The 26711-nt window shown below is 50.5% G+C and overlaps 1 protein-coding gene across 1 annotated transcript in view; it reads right to left on the bottom strand.

Annotated features, from left to right (window-relative positions):
• The window catches only part of OPRL1 (opioid related nociceptin receptor 1), a 209840-nt gene that overhangs the window by 9385 nt on the left and 173744 nt on the right, over positions 1 to 26711 (bottom strand). Inside the window, exon 3 of the mRNA XM_085614608.1 lies at positions 10228 to 10583. Coding sequence (XP_085470734.1) covers positions 10228 to 10583 — 356 coding nt within the window. The remainder of the gene's footprint in view (positions 1 to 10227; positions 10584 to 26711) is intronic.

Here is a 26711-nt window from a genome sequence, read left to right as displayed (position 1 = left end):
ACTTCAGAATACAAGGAACTGTGATTGAGCGGAAGTTGTGAAACACAATCGTCACATCCTAGCATCTCGTCATCTCTCTTGCCCTCTGCCAGATGTCCCGCCCGAGACGATACTGCGAGTGGCAGCCAAAGTAGCATGCATAAGGCTCTGTGCCTCCCGCCCTTTGCAGCAGTGGGGACATTGCCCTTGTAGTTCTGGCCGCTGATGCTTTTTAAATTCCACCACCTCTGTGGCTCCAAATGTTGGCAGACTGAATGGTTCAGGGCTTTACAACTTGTCTACACACCAGACAACAAGCATGTGCTGTAGAAGGAGAAAGAGAGCACACCACACATAGCAGAGATACTTTCTCAATGTACTGAATGTCAGAAACATTTCAATGAGGAGGGAGGTCTACACCAGACAATGAGTCCAGACTCCAGTATGGAGAAAGAGAACACATGCAGGTAACATACAGAAGCACTGAACTGGATTAAAGAAGTACTTTATTGTGCTTGAAGGCTGTTCTATGCTCCAGACAACACACAGCTTGATCCAAGGCAAAGCACATGGGAGAGACACCAAAGCTATACACCTAATTGGAAACAAATGTATTTGGTCTACACTGTATTATTATACACAATATAATACATACTGCAGACCTAACCAGCCAGTAAGTCACTGGTAACAAAATTGGATTACCCTTCTGCATAATCCATTTTTATGTAACAGAATTATAGGTCTAGACTGCTATTAGGAAACACTAGTTTATATTAGCCATCAATCACCGGACTGCATGTACCCTTCAAAGACAATTGTGCGTGATGCCAGCATCATCTGCTGTAGGCGCCAAGAGGGGTCTGTTATCTATGGTGACAATTTTGTGCTTCAGGGTCCTCAAATTATTATAATGAAACTAGTACAGTCCAAGCACTGTGAAGTGAATTTAAGAACTGCATTTGCATATTAACATAGCTTACATAATGTATTTTCTGTTGAATCTTACAAAATGCCATGGACTAATGTTCACATCAGCTGATTGTGTGTTTCATCTTCCCTAGCAATTAAAAGTTGCTTCTGAAATTAGACTTTATCAGGCTGCTGCATAAGTACTATATCTATCAAATGTTATGTGTTGTCATATGTTGTTGTTGTGTTAAGTGTTGTGTTTCTTTGTACTTGTATAGTGCACATTCACCCTGAGGGTATTAGCATGACACTACGGAAAATCAGTTGAAGAGAGTGACGAGCTATATAAAAGCAGAAGCCTTACTCATTAAACTGCGATGTCTTAAGGACTGTATATGTTATCATTTATGACTGTTTGTTGTTCTTGTTAAATCAAGGCATATACAAACCCAGAGGAATGTAAACTGAAAATATTGCTATACTGGGTCTATGCTCTCTAACATGTCTATGAATTATTCATTATTTGAAAATGCAAAATGTGAAAAATTAGAACTGTGCATGAAATTGCTGCTAATATAGAGCACCAGAGAATGGGCTGCAGTATTAGTACCTAAAGGTATTTGGAAGATCAACTGTGTCAGCGAGCCATGTATCCTAAAATAGAATTTGCATTATAGTAACATTAGAACTCTTTCTACAATCTAACATTAGATTTATCCATTGGGATAGTACAAAAAGCATACTTGAGTAAAGCAGGTATGATAAGGCAATACCCAATTACTTCTAATTAGGTCCTTGTTGTCCTGAAATGGTTGGTCAAATAGAATAAATGGTCGAAACATGTCGACATGAAATTGTGGTCATGTGCAATGAGAATGAATTATGGCAGTTTCTGCTAGATCAAATAATATACAAAGCAGCTGCACTAAATCATTAACCTCCACATGAGCACTGTGTGTAACAGAAAACAGATTATGTCAGGCCTTTTCAATTGTGCATCAGCCATCAATGTTTTTTCACTTATTTCTTGTCTGAACCGTAAGTAATAGAAAGAAGAGTCTATAACTTTAGATTCTGTGGTGACTGGTGACTGTGAGGGCATTGTCAGATTTTGAATTGAAGAATAAGTAAGTAATAAATGTAGAAGGGTATGACCAAAGACACATCCTTGTAGAAAGAACAGAATTGATTTTGCTCACATTTAATCATCTAATGGTCTTCTATGGTCCCTATTTTTGCAGCCTAGACTCTGAAAGAACTTTGCCAACTCTAGCCAGCTTCAGTTGTGACACAGGTAGCAGGTATGGAAACAGAAGAGTGGAATGTTCGACTCAGGCCACAGTTAGAGACTTTCTGTTGTCTAGAATGCTCTATGGTTGAGAGATAGAGCCATGAAGTTACTCTCTTATAAACTGGTTACCATAGAACTTTGTACACAGCTGGATACACGGTATCTATTTGTTTTCAATCCAAGAAGTAGTCTAGTTCCAGTAGTTTAAATATGAGCAGTCTATTCAAAATAAAAGAGGGAAGACCCAAAAAATCCCTTGCAAATGTCCAAGTGAGAGGGGACCAAGGCAAAACCTTCAGACATTGTGAAGGAAACAGAATGGACAAGTAATACAAGGTGGAGTTGCCACTGGTGAAAAAACTACAAACCTTCCACACAGTGTTAACCCCAGGACATATATACAGGGCAACATCAGACAGGAAGCCCAGGCTAACTTGGCTTTCTCAATGTGAGGAGAAATAGAATACATGCAGTTTTTTGGTCTGCTCCTTGAGGAATCTTCCTGTCAACTGGCACCTACAGAGTTATGTCTCTACCAAACCCCACTGCTCCTCATTTAGGATATGGTTATTGATAACCTTCCCTAACTTTATTGTATAACTGATTACATTTATATAGTACACAGTTTGAAAAAACTTCTCAGGGCACTTTAATGTTTGCTGTCTATACCTGGTTCCAAAAAAGATGGCTCAGAAAAACAGAATGGTCTTGGATAATGCCACAAATTATCAGTGGTGCTTTTCCCAGTGAAGTCGGTCAGGTGGGGAATTTCAGAGACAGGGAGCCAGGGAAGAGAAGAAGGACAAGGCAAGACACTGAATAAGATGAACGCAAATGAAAGTGACGATAAAGCCTACAAATGCTAAGTAATGGCTGGGCTTTAAGCCCTCTGTAAGTTTTTGGTAAGCTGACAATGGGTCTTTTGCAACTAGAGAGCTTAAGCTGTGTTGTACGCTCGGCCTAAAAGGGCCACCAAACAAACCTATAAAGTTGTGGGGTGATCACTACCTAACATATCTCCAAACTGTCTTCCTTTCAGTGTTGGTTGTATAGTCTGTCTAAAGAACAGGCAAGATATCACCCAAATGTAAACAGTCCAGCTGAGGTTTTTCTCCAAACAGCATTAGTTCTCTTTTTGCCTCATTCACCTGTAGCCAAATAGTATTCATTATTATGTCTCTCTGTAAAATAGGTGCATCCTTACCATAGAGGCAGCCCTGAATCACTTTGCAAAGCTTTTCAATTCTTCATTGTTTAATCACCTTTATATTTTCAAAAGGGTAACAAAGCCCAGTTCCAATCATTGTACATTGTTAGCTGAACCTTGCAGAGAACAGCTTCAATAATCCCCCCTTCTACAAACGGAATGTGTGTTTTATCAAAAACAACAGGCATTTTTTTCCAAAATCTACACTGGTATCTACATGGTAAAATATTTATTTTGCTTTTTCTACTGCCAATCAACCAGCATCAATGACTATACCCCCTGAGACTGCATGAATTACCATAACCTCTTGTTCCTACATTCTAAATAGACTCTTCACAATTAGTTTTTTTAATTTCAAATATTTTTTATTGAAAATGTAAAGCAGATACAAACAAAACTACAGAGTGATGGTGGTATAGAAACTTGTGCATGTAGATAAGGACAGCATTGGTCCCCATCCATAATAGCAATGTGCTGTCTTGACCATAACTTGATGGACAAGTAAGGTTGATCATGTACAAAAGCGTAATGGTGGATGACGTGAAGAAAATCTGGATAAATAACGGCATCTGGCTAAGATAATATGTCAAGGAGTATTATTGCTGGCTATAATTGAGTCAGAATAAGTAAGTCAGTAGTTCTTAGAGCATGTAAAAGATGATAGTTGTGCATTAAACCTTTGGAATACAAGATAGGAATAGACTTACTTATCTCTCAATTCTTTGCTCAAATAGAAAATCTAGAATTGCTATAAAAAAAGCTAAGACTTTTTGAAAAAACTGGATGGTGTAACATGCCAGAATATCTCAGATACCAGGCAGCTTTCCTTGTCAACAAGCAATTAATTGGATTGTAAACAATACAAACCGTTGAGTTTGACTAGAAATTGAACAAGAACTAATTCAACCTCTAACTCTCATAGCCCTCATTACATGAAACTTTTCAATGTTGAACACTCGGTATCCATTCTCTTGGGAACACTTCAAGCTACTAGACTCTTAGACAATAGGTTGTTGAATAAAATGAAACACTCTTCCAATGCCTCCCTCTGGCACAATCAAAACATCAAGATAGATGGTAGAACATTATCTACAAAGACACGGCTCACAAAGGATTGAATCTCACAAGAGACCTCATCTCATACTCCAACCCCATTCCTTTCTCAACAATTAAGAACACTATTGCCCTCACTGACCTTGATCTGTACACCTTTTTCAAAATTAAAAGTTCCCTATAATCCACCCTATGAGCAAACCTACCTCTCAAGTTCAGACAAATCTTGAAAGGGATCACCGCACTTCAAAAATGTATACCCTTCTCTCCCCTAAAAAAAAAAATTACAAACTCCACGAAAAACTACAATGCAAATGGGAATCCATTTTCAACACTCCTGAAAACCATGCCTTATTGATGAGGGAACTACTTAGTTAAATCTCAGGAGGCTTGCAATTGTACCCTCACTATTACAAAGCACAAAATGGACTCTTCACTAATGATGCTTATTACAAAATCCAGAACTGTCAGGTGAGAAGTTACTATTCAAGCAATCTGGGTCCATGTGAGGAAGGCTTGTGCTTTGAGAAGGCACTAAAATAGGGAACTATCTAAGGGGAATATGTATAAGGAAATGGTGCAGCGCTGCACTGTGTCATTTAAAAAATGCAGGGATGCGCCGTATTTACAATAATACAGCGCACTCCTGTGTTTTCCCTGGCAAAAACAATAGCTGCCTAGTGCCAACACAGACTCCCATGCACCATAGTGCAAGGGGGTCTGCATTGCAGGGATGACTGTGCATGTGCAGGAAGGGATACCTTCCTGCACATAAACTAATCAATAATGGTGGTTTGCTGCTTCTTTGTCTGTTGCATTTTGCAGCACACATAGAGGTAGCAGTCACCATTATTTAATGATTGTTTTTGTGCAGGAAGGGACACCTTACTGCACAAAAACAATCATTAGTGACACTTTGCTCTTTCTATGTATGTGTGCTACAGCAAAAACAAGGAGAAATAAAAGTATTTCTCCTCGTTGCTCCAATCTAAAGTCTGCTTTTGAATGGTGTCGTTTTTGGCGCTGCCTCAGATTTACAGATCCTTGGGCAGAGTTAAAAAGCAATGGATGTTGTGGTGGAACGCCCAAGCAACACCCATTACACGCGCCTTTCACGCAGATACCCGTTGAAAGAGTACCATATTCCAAAGCGGCATTAAGCCATGCAAAGTGGCTTAATACCACGTAAGAAATATTGTGCAAGGCATTGTTCTACCGGAATATTGAAAAAGGTGGTGTCCCGGTGGCGCAGTCACCTTGTAAATATGCCCTAAAGCCTCTCGTTTCGTTATCCCTGAAAAACTTCTCTTCCCAGAGTCCCAGCTGCATGTCCCAACAGTGCTGATTTGTGCATACACTTACTGTTCAGAAAACAGTATGTGACAGGTTGGTGAGAAATGAAGCAAATGGAATATTCCTAAAAAACAAAAGCTATAATGAGATGAAAGTGTATGAAGGTATTTTGTTCAAGAAGGGTTGGGGTGCAATCTTTATATTCCAAGTCATTTCATCCTAAGTCCTGGTTCTCAGAACAGCCAGGAAACCCTGTCTGGCAAATTAGCTTTGGAAATATTTCTGCTCATCCAGGCAGATCCTAAATCCTATCCACTTACAAAAAAAGATGCTTCAACTCACTCCCCCTCTTGCCAACATCACAATTGCTACCCAGCACTCTGACGTATGTTGAACTCACCATCTAAAGAGCTATACAACTCTCCTGGGACAGGGAGAAAGGTGCACAGGCAGAAATAGGTGGATGGGTGACTGCTGGAGGAATGGATCATAAACACATAGATCTATAGCGAGACATACAGAGAGATAATAACTTCTTCCATATGGTGCTCCACACCACTATTTCTAACCGCTGTGAATGGTGTATTATTATTATTTAATTTAATGGTATTCTATTTACTGACCCCTGAATAATGGAAGGATGAGTTGGCCTTGGTTGGATTCAACAATGTGATCTTCAGCTCATTATAATTCCCAATAGCGATTCTTTAACTCACTTTGCCATGCTCTCTGCTGGTTTGTACATAGGTAGTTAGATATACAGACAGACAGACTGACTGACTGACAGGCAGGCAGGAAGATATACAGACAGACAGTCAGGCAGGCAGGAAGATAGACAGACAGACTGACAGGCAGGCAGGAAGATATACAGACAGACAGTCAGGCAGGCAGGAAGATAGACAGACAGACAGTCAGGCAGGCAGGAAGATAGACAGACAGACTGACAGGCAGGCAGGAAGATATACAGACAGACAGTCAGGCAGGCAGGAAGATATACAGACAGACAGTCAGGCAGGCAGGAAGATAGACAGACAGACTGACAGGCAGGCAGGAAGATAGACAGACAGACAGACTGACAGGCAGGCAGGAAGATAGACAGACAGACAGACAGACAGGCAGGCAGGAAGATAGACAGACAGACAGACAGACAGACAGACAGACAGACAGACAGACAGACAGACAGACAGACAGACAGACAGACAGACAGACAGACAGACAGACAGACAGACAGACAGACAGACAGACAGACAGACAGACAGACAGACAGACAGACAGACAGACAGACAGACAGACAGACAGACAGACAGACAGACAGACAGACAGACAGACAGACAGACAGACAGACAGACAGACAGATAGATAGATAGATAGATAGATAGATAGATAGATTCTTGTAATGATTGGTTGACTGATAGATGAATGAATGTGATCCTTTGACAAATGATTTCCGTACAGCGTTATCACTGCCTGAGTACATATCAAGACGCTCTTTAAAACAGAGGGTATTTTATTTCACCAAAGAATGGCATATTGAGCACAGTTGTCAAAAAGTGAAATTTGTACTTCTAAATGCTTGAGTCTATAGTTGTATCAAATGACCTACCTTTTTTTTTAAAGTTCACGGAGCATTCAAGTAGTATAGCTGGTAAGCTTTTACAGTTGTGGTTTCCAGGAGTTCTTTTCATGAATTCCACTTTTCTCAAATGAAAAAGCATTTTAACATATCCAAATGTAGCAGGTGTAAATTTGTTCAGTAGCAAATAGTCTATAAAAGTGTCTTTGCACTTTAAAATTATTTTTATTTGTTTTTCTTGATTCAAATTTGTTTTCATCTTGAAAAATCCCTTCACCGCCTCTTTCACCAAGGCCCCTCTGTATTCTGACCCTGAATGCAGTCCTGCCTGTGCCCTTGACAGCTCTAAACTTCCCCCTCTGCTTAAGGATGGGAATGTGACTTGCCAAAGTTTCCGAATACCCAACCACTACTTTCAAAAGCATCCCTGCCCTCGAAGGCCCAATCCCTGATCCTGTGATGACAATTTTCTTGAACAGAAATGTAAAGAGTATTGACTTAATTGCATGACAGAGAAAATAGGCTTTGAGTACAAATTCAATTCAACTGATAATAAAATACGAATTTACACGTGTAAATGATGCCATGGGGGCTATTAGTCCAATATAGCATAACTTTAAGAATCTTGGCCTTTGTGAGGTAGGACTTTGCTGTCATTTGTTTATGTCAATGGGTGTCTGATGTCAGGAAGCATATATATGGTTTGGTCTTTGCACTTTCAAAGAAGCTGTTAAATGGGTGCTACAGGTGACCTTATAGAGTATAAGAGACCCTCTAAGGGCCACATGTACAGTGAAGTGGCGGAGAGAGGCGTTATCCTTCCTGCCATAACTCCTCTCTCCGCCACTTCTGAAATGCAAAGGCTGCACCATATTTACAAGAATGTGGTGCAGCCTTGCGTTTCCCCCTGCGATGGTGCTAGAAGGCACCATGGTGCAAGGGTGTCTGAGTGCAGGGGAGGATTGTTTATGTGTAGGAAGGTGTCCCTTTCTGCACATAAACAATCGTAAAATGTCATTATGTCAATTTCATGTGTGCTGCTTCATGCAACACACATAAAAGTGACAATTTTTTTTTTAAAGTTTGTATATGTACAGGAAGGGACACCTTCGTACACATAAACAAACAATGGCATTTTGCTTTTTCCATGTGTGTTGCACAAGGCAGCACACATGAAAAAAGCAAAAACGAGGAAAAATAATCAATTTCTCCTTGTTTTGCCTTCTTATGTACCCCACCCTTGTACATAGGGGGCAGCGTCAAAATGAATGAGTGTTGCGATGGAACACCCACTGCAGCACCCACTGCCCACCCCTTTCACACTAACCATAGCATGAAAGGGGGCCTTATGTACAAGGCAGTGTTAAGCCACGTTAAGTGGCTTAACACTGCCTTGTACATAAGGCGCAGCCCCTAATACCACCACAACTTCTCTATAGTTGCCATTGTGGTGGCGATAGGGGCTTGTACATATGCCCCTAAGTCCTTGATTTTGTTGCATTCTCGAAATTAAAGTCCAGGGTTTAAATTTGCAGCAGCAATATGGAATAGGGGGCCTGCTGGCTGAGTGTTGCTAGATAATGTGCATTGTTTTGGGCTGATGGTATCCAGTATCCGGCAACAAGTACTGTGCGCTTTGGAACCACCATGTATGTATCATCATCAAAGAGATATTTCGATTGTTTGTACTATGTGATCAGCATGGATCTAATAAAAAGAGTTTAATAAAAAAAAATGCAGCAGCAATGCTACAAGGTGCTGAATGTAAATTAAAAATAGGTTTGAAGAGCTACGCACACTTGATAGATGACTTCCTGGGTCCTATGTGACACCAGCCTGATGCATGCCCCTTGTCTTTGCCTTGGCGCGAGACAACGCATTGTCTGTATCTCTCTGGTAATATGAAAGCAGAAAACTTATCAGCCCAGGGACAGGCGCCTCATTGGAGACATTCTGCTGAAGCAAACGTTTCTCAGAAATTACCCCCTGAGCAGGAAATCTACACTTTTATGATCTGTGTATCCTATAGCTTGCCTGCTCAATGACGTCAACAAATGGCCAAGGTCCCTTTTGAGATATTCAGCTGCAAGTTAACAGATTAAAGCAGCCTTCAGCTGGGAGACCTGAATGGCCGCCATTCTATCCAACCATATTGGGAAACAGGGAGTTTTACATACCCTGCAATGGACTTATTGGTGAAATTGGATCCTGTTTTCTCACGAAATTTGGTGAAATTCCATGATTCATTCACGAAAACACACTTTTGTGGTGAAGAGTGCTTTGCTGGTATCTTGCGGTATGTTTATTACTCTAACAGGCATCGTACATTAAGACGTTTCATCAGATACCTGCAGGAGACTGGTTTTAGAACAAAATGTCTGTTCTTGGCATGCTAGTCTTTTTAACAAAAGAAGCTCTCAGGTAAAAAAAAAAAATGACACGTTTCACGTCATGCAAAATTTTGAGAAATTTCATGAATTTGACGCATAGTTAAAAAATTCTGAAAGGTCTTCTTACTAAGCCTTGAAGTATAAGGGGAGGTTCTGCCACTTATTGAGCATTAATCAGGCAATAGGACAAGACATTACCCAAAGAATACTATTCTTGTGGGACAGGGATGAAGTCCTGAACTTAATAGGAAAACATTTGGGTTTGAGCTTTTTCTTTAACAGAGAAAAGGCAGGTAGGGAGGCTAGAGAAACATTGCCTTAAAGAAGCCCCTGACTAAAGTTGCAATTAAGTGCTGGGAAGCTATGCATTTCCTCTGGCAACTTTCCCTTGCAGTAGGCTGCTTGACCAACCCCGTCTCCGCTGCAATAAAGGATTCATACCCTGAGACATCCATCTTGAAGATGTCCAGTCCCATTCCAGTCAACACCGCTGCTTTCCACAACCCTTTACACACAAGACCCAAGAGCTCACCATTGTTTTCCATTTCAGCCGACCCCATCACCATGACGGGCACGCCGATGACGGACGCCAGCGCCCAGATGCAGACGTTGATGATCTTGGCCTTGTGTGGTGTACGGATGTCCAGCGCCTTGACAGGGTGGCAGATGGCGATGTAGCGATCCACGCTCATCATGGTCAGAGTGAAGGTACTGGTGAACATGTTGTAGTAGTCGATGGCGATGGCGATCTTGCACAGGACATTGCCGAAGGGCCAGAAGCCCAAGAAGGTATCTGTACCCTGGAAGGGCAGCGTGACGAGCACCAGGGCATCCGCCAGGGCCAGGTTAAAGATGTAAATGTTGGTTGCTGTTTTCATCTTGGTGTATCTGAAAGAAGGACATGGACATAGTAGTAGAAATGTTGAAGATATTTCTTTCGGCCATTTATCATTGACATTAAGGACGGATACAGGCTGAGGTTCATTTCATAAGTACATTAATCTATAACCTTTGGGACAGCTGGAGGACACTTTCTCTCTATACAGCATATAGGTGTTGGAAAAATGACAAGACACATTTTGCTGATTGTCTGAAATTGCAAATTCAAACCGAGGCTAATACTGCAATTCTGTATCTAAGGAAGACAAGTTATGTATTAGGACAGAATAAATGTGGTGGCAAAGGGAAGGGACAGTAAGAGACAAAAAAGATACATTCTGAGGATTATTAGGTGGTCCTGTTTTTGGTATTTTGTCATTTATTAAACCTTTACACAAAATGGATCTAAATGTTCCAGAAAATTGAATTTCTTTACAAAATAAATTATGCATACTCAGGGAACCTTAAATTGAATTTATGAACAATTATTGATTTCATCCAACATGGAAGCACAGAAACAACATTTTATTAGCACTGACATTTTTGCACTTGAGAGTAAAGTAGTTTGTGTAAAACACAACTTGCTGACCTCCGTAGAAAACATGTTGACATGCACACACTTCTTGCACCCAGTATATGCTGTGCATTTCAGGAAAGAAATACAACAATGCCTTTTCTGCAACATTTATGTAATTAGCTTTAATTTGTCTATTCATTGTTATTGTTTTGTTGGGAAAATAATTTCCCATCATTTTCTTGCAATATGTACTACATCTATCTGAAAATGTATGACTGCCCTGCTCCTTCAGTCAATGGCCTCTCTCTGGTGAGGCTTCGAAAGGTAGTGAGGGAATTTCCATTTAGCAATTCATCTGGTATTCCTTAAGAATCTCCTCTCTGGGATGAGGAGGGACTACTGCGCCATTTCCATCCCATTATCGGGCCTCTCAAGTGAGACAATCCATTTTAGACAAGGATAGAATATAGACAACATGGACAAAAAACCTATCATCCAAAACTTCCTGTTAGGGTAGAAGTGGCATTTTGCAACGGGACACGTCCCCACGAGGGACTAGTCTGCTCTCTACTGTAAACAAATGAGCGGAAATAAACGACACGGTGGCAGGTAAGGACCCCTGTACTGGCCCTCCGGGGTATACATGTGTACATCCTTGAGTCTCTCTTAGCACCTGGGTTTTAAGTCAAGAACCATCCTGCTCACCTGACTATAAGTGTGTTTATTCAGTTTTTTTTATCTTCCTGAAAATATGTTCAATAGAAGAGAACAACTACTCTAGATGTAAATGAGTTCTATGAATGCTATGGTATGGTATTGCATTATATGGCATGGCCTGGTATAGTAGAGTAAGGCATGAAATGGTATGCCATAGCATAGTACGGTATGGTATGCCTCCTATACAGTGGTAGGGTCTGATGTTGTATGGTATGGTGTTTTGTGATTTGATATGGGTTGGTACTCTGTAGTACGGTATGCTACAGGTGGATGTGCTGTGTTGTTGTGGTCTAATATGGTCTGATACTGTATGTTATGGTCTGCTGTAGATTTATATGGCGTGGTATGGTATGACTTGGTATGACATGGTATGCGCCAAGACACCTATGGGTAGACGTGCGCTATATAAGTCTGTAAAACATAACATAACATATGGTATTGTTGTATATGGCTGGGTTGTTATGTTGTGTCATAATGTGGTGTTGGGATTTGATATGGTCTGAAACTGTGTGATATGTTATGGCATGGTGGGGTATGGGATGGTCTAATGAGCTGTGTTGTGGTCTAATATGGTGTGAGTGTATGGTATGATTTGTTCTAGATTGGTATGGTATGGAATAATACAATAAGTTACAGGGGCGCAACGAACATAGGGATACAAGGGTTTCAGCCCCCCTTTGTGTGTGTCAGTCCGGGCTGCTGCTGCAGCTCGAGCTGGTGTGGGCTCGGCTGGGCAGTGTCTGGAGTCTTATCTCCGGCACGCCTTAGTTTTTCACAGGTCTTTATAGACCATTTGAAAATGTACATACCTTTATAAACTGGTTACCAAGACTTAATTTTATTTTCTGATTCCAGTACCCCCTGGGCCCTCAATCTGCCTTACATTCATATTTTACATTAAATGTCATAGTGTGAGAATGCATTTCATGAAAAGGAATATAAAGTGGGATTGCCAAAAGAAAAATGCCAGCCATGTGTTGTTTAAAGAGCCTGCAAAGGCCTCGTCTGGATACTAAATAGGGTTACAAATAAAAAAGTATGTATTAATTTGTAATGTGACTTTTATGTCTTTGTTCCCATTAATTATCAGTCATGGATCATTCAGGTAGCCCTAGAACAGAATTAAAAGTGCTTTCTATTTATATTTGCTGTTCGAAGTGTGTACAGATAAGTAAGTGTGTATGCACAGAAAAGTGCTGAAAATACGGCTTTAGGTGATTGCTTATTTTTTTAACGTCTGAAACATTAAAATATTGAGCTGGCAACCCTAATCATAAGACTGGAAGTTTGTTGCTGGATCAACACATTATTTATTTCCTCCACTCTCGATCACAGATTAATGCCAAACTAGCCATAGTTTAACTTATATCTGATACCCTACGCCACCGTCAATAACAAGCTGAGTTACTACAAGTGTCTGGGAATGCACCCTGCATTCAGACAACTCACTCCTCATTCTCACTGTTCACTTTCACGCTCACTCTGCACTCACAGCAATCACAATGCACTCACACTGATCACCATGCACTCACACCATTCAGCACACCCTGCACTCACAGTGATGACTCTGCACTCACAATACACTCACACTGATCACCCTGCACTCACACCATTCACTCAGTCACCCTGCACTCACAGTGATAACTCTGCACTCACAATGCACTTGCACTGTTCACCCTGTACCTCACCTGCAGTCACACTCATGGGACACTTCAATCATCTGTCCCCCTCACTGCTCAATCTGCAATCTCACTCAAACAATCCCATCACTAACCATGCGTTCATTCGTCCCACTCTGCACTTACATCCGCACCCAAATTCATAAGGTCAGAAAAGACTGTTGCACCGTGTGCGACCAGTGCTAGGGAATGTTAGCCCCCCCTGATGTTCAGGTCTAGTTGCACTCCCGAATAGGTATGGCATGGTACGGTACGGTATGGTGTGTTATGCCCTTATGCCCTGATATTGTCTGGTGTCAGCTAGTATGGGTTTGATATGGTATGGCATCAGGCGTGCAACACCCATTGGACTCAAAGGGCTTCAGCCCCCCCGTTGTGTGTGTGTGTGTTCAGCCCAGGATGAGACAGCTTCCCGGGTACACACACAGACCATTTGCATGTTAATGAGGCCTCGCTGCTGTTTCACCCCTTCTTAGAGCCCCTGCAGCTCCACTCTGCCTATTGCTTAAAGGTTCAGCCCCCCCCCGAAATTCTTTCGTAGCCCCCCCCCCCCGAAATTTGGCTCTAGTTGCGCCTCTGCATGGCATAGTATGGTATGGTGCAGTACAATATCGTATGGGATGGGATGGGTTGGTTTGATATTATTGGTGTGCTGTGGTATATGCTAGTGTGGGTTGGCACGGTATGATATGCTCTGGTATTGTGTAGCATGGCCTGGTGGGCAGGTTGTTGTATCGTACAGTATGACACTTATATGGTGTAAACCTAATTACAAAGCGTTGTTTCAACGTCTAGTATAAGGGCGGCTTCGGGGGGAGGGGAGTGAGATGCAAAAGGATTCAGGGCAGAAGGCACAAACGGACAGAATACCAGAGCCCAGACCTCCAGAATTAAAAAAACATTCCAGATATGGATTTCAGTATTTGTTACAAATCTCCACAAAAAGGCTTGAAAACTGAATATAAAACTCCAAAATTGGACAAATGAAACATCCCTGGAATCCTGATTAGGGGGAGGAAAACATGCCTTTCCACACCCCATTTGTCTGCTGAAGTAGTGTTTGGTTACACGTTTTTTGAGGTATCCATTCATTCACTGCCTACCTGTACAGTATGTGCACGCCCGACGGTCTTCATGGCACCAACATTTAAAAGTGCGAGGCTACCCAGGACAAAGAAATGAACAAGAAGGAGGAATGCCGCTGCCCGCGTCCCAAGCAGTGGGACATCAGCAGGGCAGCATTCTAGTGGCCGCCCGTCGGAGCCTTCCCCCCCTTGCTGCCTCGCGCGCGAGGCCTACGCCCACTTGGAAAAAACCACCTATCGCGTGGAGCTGGAGGCGGGCTGGGGGGGGCGGGGGGTGCGGCTTACTCCCTACTTAGTGGGCTCCCTCGCCCAGTTCCTCCTCTGTCTCCTGCGCGCCGCACCAGCCTGGACACGCGTTCACGTCGGTACTCGGATCGGCCCCCCACCTCCTCGCGTCGTCGTGCCTTCCGGGAGATCTTTACGCCGGTAAGTCTTGCTAACCTCTCCCACCCCGGCCCTGTCCCTGGGCATGACCAGGTTGACGGGGCCCTGTGGCCCGGATGGCCATGGGTGTGGGGGGCGCAAGCAGTGGCCCGTGTCCCTGCGGGCAATACGGGGATGAGTTGGGTGTCAGGGTGCGATTGCGGGGTGGCAGAGCGAGTGGGGGGTCACTCGGGGACCGGGCCATGCGGAATGTTGCGAGTGTTGCGCCGGGGCTGAAAACGTGGCTCCGGTGCCGTCGCGTCGCCCGGCGATGGTGTGGGTGCCGCCTCTCCCCGCCCCGTGGCATGCGCGGGATATCTTGGCGGGAAACGCATGATCGTACCTCTACGCGTTGAACGCTCACAGAACGCAGGCGAGCAAAGTTGGGATTTCGTGATTGAGGCCGCCGGGTGCCCCCCCCCCCCCCCTCGAATGGGTTGGTTCGCGGTAGTGTGGACCACCGTGTTAGGTGGCCGCGTGGCACAAGTGCTGCCCGAGCAGACTCACTCACCTTGATACAACTGCGGCTGGGGGTTCGCTGAGCGCTGCCTCGCTCCTCTCTGGGCTATAAGTAGGTGCCGCTGCGGTGCATGCCATTTTTGGTTACTGGGCGCAAGCAGTCGGGGTTTTACGAACACCTGGGGAGAGGAGTTGGCCTAACGGCTAGGGCGGTCGCTCGAACCTGGGGGACCGGGTTCGAGCCTCGGCAATGGCGCTGAACATCCTGTGATTCTTGGCAAATCACTTAATCATCCCGTGCCGAACAAAAAGGAGGAATGCGCCCTCATGTAACATTACTGGTGCGTTAATAGTGCCCTGATACCCCACACCGGGTCATGTTCGCGTTAAATGAAACTCCGTAATTTTGCCAAAGTGTAGTTCCCTCACGTTTAGAAGCATTGCGAGCAGAGCGAATGTGGGGAGCGGGCGGCGCATCGGCGTAGGTGCGGCGGAATTGGGGGTCAAGCGTCGCGGTGGGGTGTAGGATGAGAGCCTAGGGAGCGAGGACCAGCTGCTGCCTGCGAGGGTAAGAGGGTTCCTTGTGGGGCACGCGGGCACGGGTTTTATTCGGAAGCCCTCCTGTGCCGCTTTCTCGGCGTGGATAGCGTAACCTGACTGCAGCTGTATTCGGCTTTGGAGCTGGGGGGCAGGGTTCGAGGCGACCCCCGGCGCTGGCTGGGGAATCCATTTTGCAGGGCCGCAGTTTGCGGGCGAGAGCAGTGGGCCTAACGGCTGAGGCGGCCATGACGCTTAACATCCTGTGATCCTGGCCAATTCACGCAACCCCCCCCCCCCCCCCAAGCATATCCGAGCGAGCGTGTCCTCACGTATATAACGCAACTAGTGCTGTGTAAAGCGCTGCGAGTATATAGCATGGTGCCTGGGCCGGGTAACGCGTCCAGCCACCCAGCAGCACCTCCTGGCAGCGGGGCAATTTTCATAAACCGGGTTGCCCTCGTGTCCCCTGTTTCATGCTTCCGGTGTAACGAGGCGCACGCGAGTGAAGGGCTGCCTCATCGCTTGGCCGGGTGGTCGTTCTTGAGGCGGGTTTCGTGTACCACGGGGTCCGGCATGGAGGGCCGGGCTTGCACAGCGGGGGGGGCAGCGGGGGATGCACTAAGGATTACGAAATAGCGATGGCGCGGGGCGCACGGGCGCACTTCCACGTTGAGTCCCAGGAACGGGATCTGCCCCCCCCCTCCCCCCCCCCCTTCGTTCTTGGGTGGTAGGGCCAAGGCGCTAGGCCCATCTCTGCCGCAATTGCTAGGGCTGCCCCCGTCAGGGCAAAGCCGGCGCACTGGGTGCTTGCGAAAGGGGTCCAGGCTTGACTACTTCTCCTCCTTCCAGGGCTGGTAGCTGCTACGTTGCTGTGTGTACGCTTGATGCTGGCCATTGTACTAATCACCGTTCCTTTTCCAATTACAGATCGGTGAGGGAACGCCCGCGCGTGTAGGGCTAGGAACGAGGCAAAGGCGCTAAAAGGACGCACGTAGCTGTACTGTCGGAGCATCGCCATGGAGAACATCGGGACACCGGGTCCACTGTTCTCCCAGGACACGTCGGTCGAGGAGACTCAGTCGAGCGCACCACAGGAAGGGGTTTGGGCGGACTTTATGGCGTTCGCCCGAGAGAAGGGCACGGCTTGGGCCCAAGGTTTTCTGGAGGGTCGCAGGGCGGAGGATTCGGGCGTTGTCGTAACCCCCCCCCGAGGGCGCCCCAGGCCTATCCGGGTCTGAGCCTTGGAGATCCACCCGGGTGCGCAAGCCCACATCAAAGGACATGCCGGAGGCCCAGCCGGCCAGGAAACGGCAGGCGACCGCACCACGCTCCGGCCCCCCGGTGGTCGCACCAACACCGCTACACGAGTCGGCCACAGGACTAACTGACTTGGCCCAGATGGGTAAAGCCATGAACCAGATGCTTGGCCTCATGGCTGTTTTTCAGAGCCGCCTCGACGCACTGGCCGCACCACCAGCACCGGCCCTCTCACCGGCGCAGGCGCCCGTACTACAAGTTTGGGCTGGCCAGAGCTCAACCACTGAACGGAGCATTGGTGAGCGGGGGGGAGCGTTGGGGTTGTTAACACCAGGGGAGGCCGGCCCTTCCGCAAACACGGCGGCAAGCACCCCCCCGGCAGGTGCTGCGGCACCCCCCCCCCCCCCGCACAGGCGGTTACCATACCACCCGCCCCCGCTGCCGCGGAGCCTGTGCCCGTTGCACCTACAGTTGTGGCGGCCTCCGGAGGGGAGGGTGCAACCCAAGTCCAGAAGCCCCTAGTTACACAGGCACCGCTGGCATCAGGCCGTTGCTCCCTGGCGTGGTTGGTGCCGCAGGCCGCAAAGGAAGGGATCTGGAGGAGGGAATATATAGACATCCTAACATTAATTATGCATGGGTCAGCTGGGGCGGACACGAGGAAGATGGGCCGCAAGGAGGAGGAGAGGGTCAGGTACCAGCGGTGGCCGGACAAGACCATCGAAAACTGGACATCTGCATTCAATATATTGGCAGCGGTTATAGTACAGAAATTCCCCGAGCAGAGCGAGGCCCTAATGCAGTACGCCAGCACCATACAAGAGGAGGCGAGGCTCTCGGGGGGGTTAGGGTGGTTCTACTATGACCAAGATTTCAGGAAAAGAATGGCCTTATGCCCAGACTTGGGGTGGGACCAGAAAGAAATTCAGCTTTGGGTAGAACACATGTGCCGCCCCACCAGGGAGAAGAAGGACCAGGGATATAAAGGGCAGGGTGAGGCAGCTGACAAAAGGAAAGACTACTCCCCCAAGCGCTCCTTTAGGCAGCCTTTTCGGGGTGGCAGGGGGCGGGGCCAGCGGCAGGGCAAGAGATTCAATTCTGGGACGTGCCGCCTTTACAATGGGGGCAATTGCACCTGGGGCAGGTCATGTAAGTTCACACACAGCTGCAGCAAGTGCGGCGCGCAGCACCCCGCTTCTTCCTGCTTGTTAGAAAGGATAGACGGACCGGGAGGGTCGGCCGGGGTCAGGAGGAGAGGTCTCCGGGGAGAGCCGTCTCCAGCGATCGTACAGATAAGTAACTTCCCCCCCACAGACAGATACCACACAAGGATAAGGTTCAGTGTTCTTTATAAGCACTTCTTAAGGTACGGTTGAATGGTACAAGGAGGTCTGGACTCAGGGGTCCCCTCGATTCAAGTCTCTCAAAGCAGGGTAAGGGGTAGCGGGACAGTCTGTCTACCAGTCAGGTAGTTTGGATGAGATGATGATTAGCTCACAATCCTCGAGCTTAGTTGGTGCGGGCCGCGGCAGCGCCAGCAGGTCCCGGAACGATGGTCGATGTACGGTCCGCGGCAGCGCCAGCAGGTCCCGGTGAGGATGGTCGTTACAACGGGCCGCGGCAGCGCCAGCAGGTCCCGACGAGGATGGTCGTTACAACGGGCCGCGGCAGCGCCAGCATGTCCCGACGAGGATGGATGTTGTAGAAGGCCGCGGCAGCGCCAGCAGGCAGGACGATGGTTCACAAGAGCGGGCTACGGCAGCGCCAGTAGTCCGTCAAGGCTGAGTTCTCTCGGTGCCTCTCGACTCCAGGATACAACTGCCTTCCTGCTCCGGAGTTGCCCCAGTTATAGGGCAGGCGCTCTTTGATGTCCGGACCCTCGCACTTGGAGGTCGGAGGGCCCGGGATGAAGGTGTCCAGACACCCAGCAGGGGGTGGAGCCAGCGCCTGGGGGAGCTGGGGGCGATCGGCACCTGGCGGGGGAAGAGCTCTTGACACTTCATCCTCCCATTGACCTGCCAAGTGGTCCGCTCACCTCCTGGGTGGATGGTGGTGCCGGGATGTCGGGGCCGGTCAGGCCCGGGGTTAGGGTCGGGGCGAGGCCACGCGGCCTCGTGGTGCAGGGCCCAAGATGGCGGCTTGAACCGGCCGGGGAAGCCGGTGGGGCTGGGCCCCGTGATGAGTAGAGGTCCGAGGGCAGAAGATCCGTCGGGAGACGGGGTACGGGTGCTTTTCGTGGGTTATACCTGGTGGGCCGGAGCTCGGGCCCTGTCGTGCGGGGAGGGAGCAAGCCCTTCATGTGGCCTGTCCAACATGCGTCCCCCCCAGCTGAAGACGGGGAGAGTCACCCATCTCCTTGGGGACTCTCTTCGTCGAGGCGGAAAAAGCGGGACAGGCCATCCGCGTTGGCGTGGTCTTGGCCTGGTCGGTGCTCCACAGTGAAGTCCATTCCCTGCAGGGAAATGGACCAGCGCAAGAGTTTTGGGTTCTCCCCCCGCATCTGCATCAGCCACTGCAGGGGTCGATGGTCGGTTTGTACCCGGAAGTGGGTACCGAAGAGATAGGGCCGGAGCTTTTTGAGGGCCCACACCACTGCGAAGGCCTCCCTCTCGATGGTGCTCCAGCGCTGTTCTCGGGCCAGGAGACGTCGACTGATGAAGGCCACCGGCTGGTCATGACCTTCGGGGTTTAACTGAGAAAGGACGGCTCCGATGCCGTGGTCGGAGGCGTCGGTCTGTACCATGAATTCCCGACTGTAATCGGGGGCCTGGAGCACAGGGGCGGTGCATAGAGCGGCCTTCAGCTTCTCGAAGGCCGCTTGACAATCGGGGGTCCAGTTAATCCGCTTCGGCTGGTTCTTGGACGTGAGACCCGTGAGGGGCCCCACGATGCTGCCGTAGTCTTTCACGAACCGCCGGTAGTAGCCGGTGATCCCCAAGAAGGCTCGGACCTCGGTCTGGGTGACGGGGGGCTGCCAGGACTGGATGGCAGCAATCTTAAGTTGTAGCGGGGCCACCAGCCCGCTTCCCACTTGGTGCCCAAGGTAGGTCACAGACCCTTGGCCAATTTGGCACTTGCCGGCCTTAATTGTGAGGCCGGCCCGCTGGAGGGCCTGTAGGACCTCTTGGAGGTGACGGAGGTGGTCGGGCCAGTGGTGGCTGTACACAGCGATATCGTCCAGGTAGGCAGCGCTGAACTCTTCGAGCCCCGCCAAGACCTGGTTCACGAGGCGTTGAAACGTGGCGGGGGCATTCTTCATGCCGAAGGGCATGACCTTGAATTGGTAGTGGCCATCGGGGGTAGAGAAGGCTGACCGTTCCTGAGCCCTGGGTGTGAGGCCGATCTGCCAGTAGCCCGCTGTTAGGTCGAAGATACTGAGGTAGCGGGCGGCCCCCAGCCGGTCGATCAGCTCGTCTGCTCGGGGGATCGGATGAGCGTCGGTCCGGGTGACAGCGTTCAAGCCCCGGTAGTCGACGCAGAATCTCAGTTCAGGTGCGGTGCCGGGGGCAGCGGCTTTGGGGACCAATACAACCGGACTGGCCCAGGGACTGTCCGAGGGCTCGATGACCCCGATTGTGAGCATCTTGGCCACCTCCTCCTGTATGCAGGCCCGTACCCGATCTGGTACGCGGTAGGCCCGGTGTCGGACAGGGGGACTGTCCCCGGTGTCCACGTCGTGCAAACACCAAGGGGTGACCCCGGGGGTGAGGGAGAACAGGGTAGCGAACTGCAGCAGGAGGTTCCGGCAGCCCTGGCGTTGCTCCGAAGTGAGGGTGTCAGAGAGCCGGACCCCGTCCACGGAGCCGTCATTCTCCTGAGTCTTCAGAAGATCCGGGAGGGGTTCGGAGTCTTCCTCTGCCCCACTGTCCGTAGCCATCAGGAGGCTGAGTTCTGAGCGCACAAAGTGTGGTTTGAGTCGGTTGGTGTGGAGGACCCGAAGGGGGTTCCGGGAGGTCCCCAGGTCGATGAGGTAAGTGACGGGGCTTTTGCGCTCGACCACTTTGAAGGGCCCCGTCCACTTATCTTGCAAGGCACATGGTTCGGTGGGGGACATCACCCATACCTGTTGTCCAGGCTCGAACTCAACGGAGGAGGCATTGTGATCATACCACCTCTTCATGTCCTCCTGGCTGGCCTCGAGGTTCGCCTTGGCCATCTCTCTGAAGCGCCGGGTCTGATTGCGTAGGGCCAGGAGGTATTTGAAGACGTCTGGAGGGGTCTTTAGGGGGGCCATCTCCCAACCTTCTTTTACTAGGCTGAGGGGCCCTCGCACAGGGTGCCCGTACAGGAGTTCGAAAGGGCTAAAACCGAGGGACTTCTGGGGAACTTCGCGGTAGGCGAAGAGGAGGCACGGGAGTAGTACATCCCACTGGCGACGGAGGGGCTCTTCCAATCCCCCAATCATCCCCTTGAGGGTGCGGTTAAAACGCTCCACTAGTCCGTTCCCTTGGGGGTGATAGGGGGTCGTGAATCTGTAGGTGACCCCGCATTGTTGCCAGAGGGACTTCATGTATTTGGATATAAAGTTCGTGCCTCGGTCGCTGACGACTTCTCGGGGGAAGCCTACCCGGGAGAAGATCCCCATTAGGGCCCGGCCAACCACCGGAGCTGTCACGGTCCGTAGGGGCACCGCCTCGGGGTAGCGGGTGGCATGGTCCACCAGTACTAAGATGAACCTGTGTCCTTGTGCCGTGCGGGGGTCCAGAGGCCCCACGATGTCTATCCCCACCCTCTCGAACGGGGTGGTGACCACAGGGAAGGGTTGCAGAGGGGCTTTCAGCTTCCGACCACTCTTCCCGCTGGCTTGGCATGTGGGGCAAGATCGGCAGTGGTTCAGGACGTCATTCCTCATCTTCGGCCAGAAAAAGTGGGTCACTAGGCGGCTGTACGTTTTATCTTGGCCCAGGTGTCCAGCCAGGGGGACATCGTGGGTCAGGTTGAGCAGAAAGTCTCTGAAGCGGAGAGGTACCACCAGTACTCGACCGGCCCCCAGCTCGGCGATTCTTTGCTCGCTGTATAGCAGGTCGTTATCCCAGTAGACCCAGTGAGTTCCGGTGGAGTCCCCTGCGTTCTGGGCGCTGGCTTGTTGGCGGAGTCCCTCGAGGGAGGGACAGGTCTTTTGTTCCTGGCGGAACTGTGCTTGGGTGGGCCCCCCCACTTGACGCCACTGAGCCAGGTCAGGAAGGTCCTGGGGTTGCGCGTCCCCTTCGGCCGTCGGGTCTGGGAGGCTGGCCTCGTCGGTGTCTTCTACTGGGGCGACTGGGGGCGGAGGTGCTGGCCATTCTGGTTCTTCTGATCGAGGGACGGCACGGGCGGCCATGGACCGGGTGGTTATGCAGGCCCAGTCCGGGAGGCCCAGCATCCCCAGGTGCTCTCTTCTCTCAACGGTGGCCCACGGGGAACTCTCGAGGTCATTTCCCAGGAGGCAGTCCACGGGGGCATCGTCCCGGACCGTCACCTTCAACAGGCCGGAGACCCCTCCCCATTCGAATGGAACGCAGGCCATTTGACACAGACTTTCAGAGTTGTCTGCCGAGCGGACGGGGCAGAGAATGTTCGGCAGGATCTGCTCGGGCTTCACCAGGTGACAGCGGACGGCCGTCACACTGGCGCCTGTGTCACGCAAGGCCTCGGCTCGCTGTCCATTAATGGTCACCCACTGACCATATTTCCTGGTGTTAGCGGGTAGGGGAGCCCGCGGGACCATGTCTCTTCCCCCTAAGCACGCCAGGACCATGGCGGCCGGTTCCCACTCTTGCTGGGCCGGCTCATACTCCTCTGGTTCCTCCAATGATCGCTCTTCCCCCAGGGCGGCGGCAGCTACCTGGCGGGGCTTGGGTGTTTGGTTCTGCGGGCAGCTCGGGTCATTGGCGTAGTGGCCGACTCGCTGGCATCGGTGGCACGTGACGTTGGCTCGGACCCCAGGACGCCACGGGGGGTTGCCCCGACCGGCCGGAGCCGGGGTGCTGGCCACGGGTGTTGCGGGCAAGGCGTCTCTCCCTCGCCCCTGGCCCCCTCCTCCTCCCCGAGGACGGTGCTGGCCTTGGTTTTTTCTGTTCTGTTCGTGTGGCCCCCTCCGGCCCACTCGGGTGCTTTCCCATCGGTCAGCTTCGGCGGCGAGCTGCCGGGGGTCAGTCAGCTTACTGTCGAGGAGGTGCTGCCTGAGCTCGACGAAGCAGTTGTTCGACAGGTGCTCCCATACCATCAGGTTAAAGAGTTGTTCGTAGGTGGTGACCTGGCTCCCCTTTATCCAACCCTCGAAGGCACGGCTGAAATAGTTCACGTATTCTACCCAAGTTGTACCTGGGATCCGGGTGCAATCTCTGAACCTCTGGCGGTACATCTCGGGTGTGAGGCCGTAGCGGGTGAGGAGGGCAGCCTTCATGTGGTCGTAGGACGACATTTGGTGATCTGGGAGCTGCAGTAGGGCATCGCGCCCCTCGTTGATAAACCTCCCCCAGAGTCCGGCCCCCCAATCACTCCGGTCGATCCGGTGGGAGGTCATGGCGATCTCGTAGGTTTTAAACCACTGTTGTATGTCGTCTTCTCAGACATACTCGCGGACAACATCCTTGGGGATGTGGACTTTTTTCTCGATTGGCCCCGGGGTGAGTGGTCGCTCAGGCACCCCCAGTTCTTTATTCTGTTTCCGAAGTTCTATTTCCGCCAGTTTGCGCTCGTGCTCGAGCGTTATTTTTTTCTCCTCCAGCTCTCTCTGTCTCTGCTTCTCTTCTCGTTCATCTCGGAGCCGCATGTGCTCGAGGTTGAGTTTCTGTTCAGCTAACTTGAGTTCCCCATCCATCTTGAGTCGTGCCATTTCCAACTCGTGCAATCTGGTTCTTTCTCTTTCTCGGATCTCCTCCTGCGAGAGGCCCGTTCCCCGCTCCTCGGGAGCCGTGGCGTTCCCCTCTGGTGTGATGCTGCTTTGGTCGGAGGGTCCGGCGACCCCAGTTTCTGCCCACGACTCTAGGGCGTGCTTTAGATCCTCTTTGGTACTCAGGCCGGTGGTAGCAATGCCAAGTTCTATGCAGAATTGTCTCAGTTCGCGGTGGTTGTATTCTTCTAATTTCTCCATTTGGAATTTCTCGGTGGAGTTGCTATCTTTGGCTGACATCGTGTTGTTGTCGTGGGGTGAGCTACTCTCTGTACGATTACGCGTTGATTCGGATCGCGCCGCTGGCCACCAATGTTAGAAAGGATAGATGGACCGGGAGGGTCGGCCGGGGTCAAGAGGAGAGGTCTCCGGGGAGAGCCGTCTCCAGCGATCGTACAGATAAGTAACTTCCCCCCCACAGACAGATACCACACAAGGATAAGGTTCAGTGTTCTTTATAAGCACTTCTTAAGGTACGGTTGAATGGTACAAGGAGGTCTGGACTCAGGGGTCCCCTCGATTCAAGTCTCTCAAAGCAGGGTAAGGGGTAGCGGGACAGTCTGTCTACCAGTCAGGTAGTTTGGATGAGATGATGATTAGCTCACAATCCTCGAGCTTAGTTGGTGCGGGCCGCGGCAGCGCCAGCAGGTCCCGGAACGATGGTCGATGTACGGTCCGCGGCAGCGCCAGCAGGTCCCGGTGAGGATGGTCGTTACAACGGGCCGCGGCAGCGCCAGCAGGTCCCGACGAGGATGGTCGTTACAACGGGCCGCGGCAGCGCCAGCAGGTCCCGACGAGGATGGATGTTGTAGAAGGCCGCGGCAGCGCCAGCAGGCAGGACGATGGTTCACAAGAGCGGGCTACGGCAGCGCCAGTAGTCCGTCAAGGCTGAGTTCTCTCGGTGCCTCTCGACTCCAGGATACAACTGCCTTCCTGCTCCGGAGTTGCCCCAGTTATAGGGCAGGCGCTCTTTGATGTCCGGACCCTCGCACTTGGAGGTCGGAGGGCCCGGGATGAAGGTGTCCAGACACCCAGCAGGGGGTGGAGCCAGCGCCTGGGGGAGCTGGGGGCGATCGGCACCTGGCGGGGGAAGAGCTCTTGACACTTCGTCCTCCCATTGACCTGCCAAGTGGTCCGCTCACCTCCTGGGTGGATGGTGGTGCCGGGATGTCGGGGCCGGTCAGGCCCGGGGTTAGGGTCGGGGCGAGGCCACGCGGCCTCGTGGTGCAGGGCCGAAGATGGCGGCTTGAACCGGCCGGGGAAGCCGGTGGGGCTGGGCCCCGTGATGAGTAGAGGTCCGAGGGCAGAAGATCCGTCGGGAGACGGGGTACGGGTGCTTTTCGTGGGTTATACCTGGTGGGCCGGAGCTCGGGCCCTGTCGTGCGGGGAGGGAGCAAGCCCTTCGTGTGGCCTGTCCAACACTGCTCCTCCAGCCAGAGCGCCCCACAGCCCACAGCAGCACCCAGGAATGACGCCCGCATCTGAGACCACACCCGGGCCCTCCCCCTCCCCGATAGCACCCCGCCCTCCCACACCAGTCATGCACCCCGCTTTCCAAGGCTCACCACAGAGCGACATGGCCCCTGTCAAAGGTCCTTCACCCATCATCCTGGAAAATATCCTTCCACTCATTAGGAGGTATCCACTGCTCAGGGACAGACCGCTCCTGGCGGGGGGGTTTATCGATGGTTTCAGGATTCCCTACAAGGGGCCGATGGAGTCTAGGGATGCTAGGAACCTTAAATCAGCTAGGGATTTGCCCGGAGTGGTGGACCAAAAGGTGGGGAAGGAGTTGCTGGCGGGTAGGATAGCGGGTCCTTTCAGCAGCCCGCCCCTCGACAACTTTTTAGTGTCCCCCCTGGGGGTGGTGCCGAAAAAACAACCGGGCACATACCGTTTGATCCACCACTTGTCCTACCCTGAAGGAAATTCGGTGAACCACTGGCTGGACGAGGGTCTTTGTTCTGTAGTGTACTGCTCCCTGGACATGGCCATTGACATGGTCAGGAGAGTGGGGCAGGGGGCGTGGCTGGCGAAGGCGGACATTGAATCCGCATTCCGCTTGCTGCCGGTTCATCCAGCTAGTCAACATCTGCTAGGCTTCAAGTGGGCAGGGCAGTTCTTTTATGACCGCTGCATGCCGATGGGCTGTGCCGTATCCTGCGCCTACTTCGAAGCCTTCAGCTCGTTCCTTCAGTGGGCCTTGGGGGAACTACACGGGATCACGCAGGTGACCCACTATCTGGATGACTTCCTATTTTTTGGCGCGAGTGGGTCGGATGAGTGTGCAGTGGGTCTGAGTCGGTTTGAGGAGCTGGCAGATTTCCTGGGTGTTCCCCTTGCCCCAGGTAAGACCGAGGGCCCTGCGCAGGTACTGACCTTCCTCGGAGTGGAGCTGGATACGGTAAAGGGCGAATCGAGGCTCCCCGCTGAGAAGGTACTGGGCTTGTTACAGGACATCCAGGCGCTGCAGGGCAAGGACAAAGCGACCCTTGGGGCTGTCCAGAGCTTGATCGGCAAGTTGAATTTTGCAGCGAGAGTGATTCCAGCTGGCAGAGTGTTTTCAAGGAGACTGGCAGGGGCCAC

Source organism: Triturus cristatus, chromosome 7, assembly GCF_964204655.1.
Source record: "Triturus cristatus chromosome 7, aTriCri1.1, whole genome shotgun sequence".
In the NCBI taxonomy this organism is placed as follows: Eukaryota; Metazoa; Chordata; class Amphibia; order Caudata; family Salamandridae; genus Triturus; species Triturus cristatus.
Note: the sequence above shows the minus strand (reverse complement) of the source record. Positions and strands in the feature narration are given on the sequence as shown.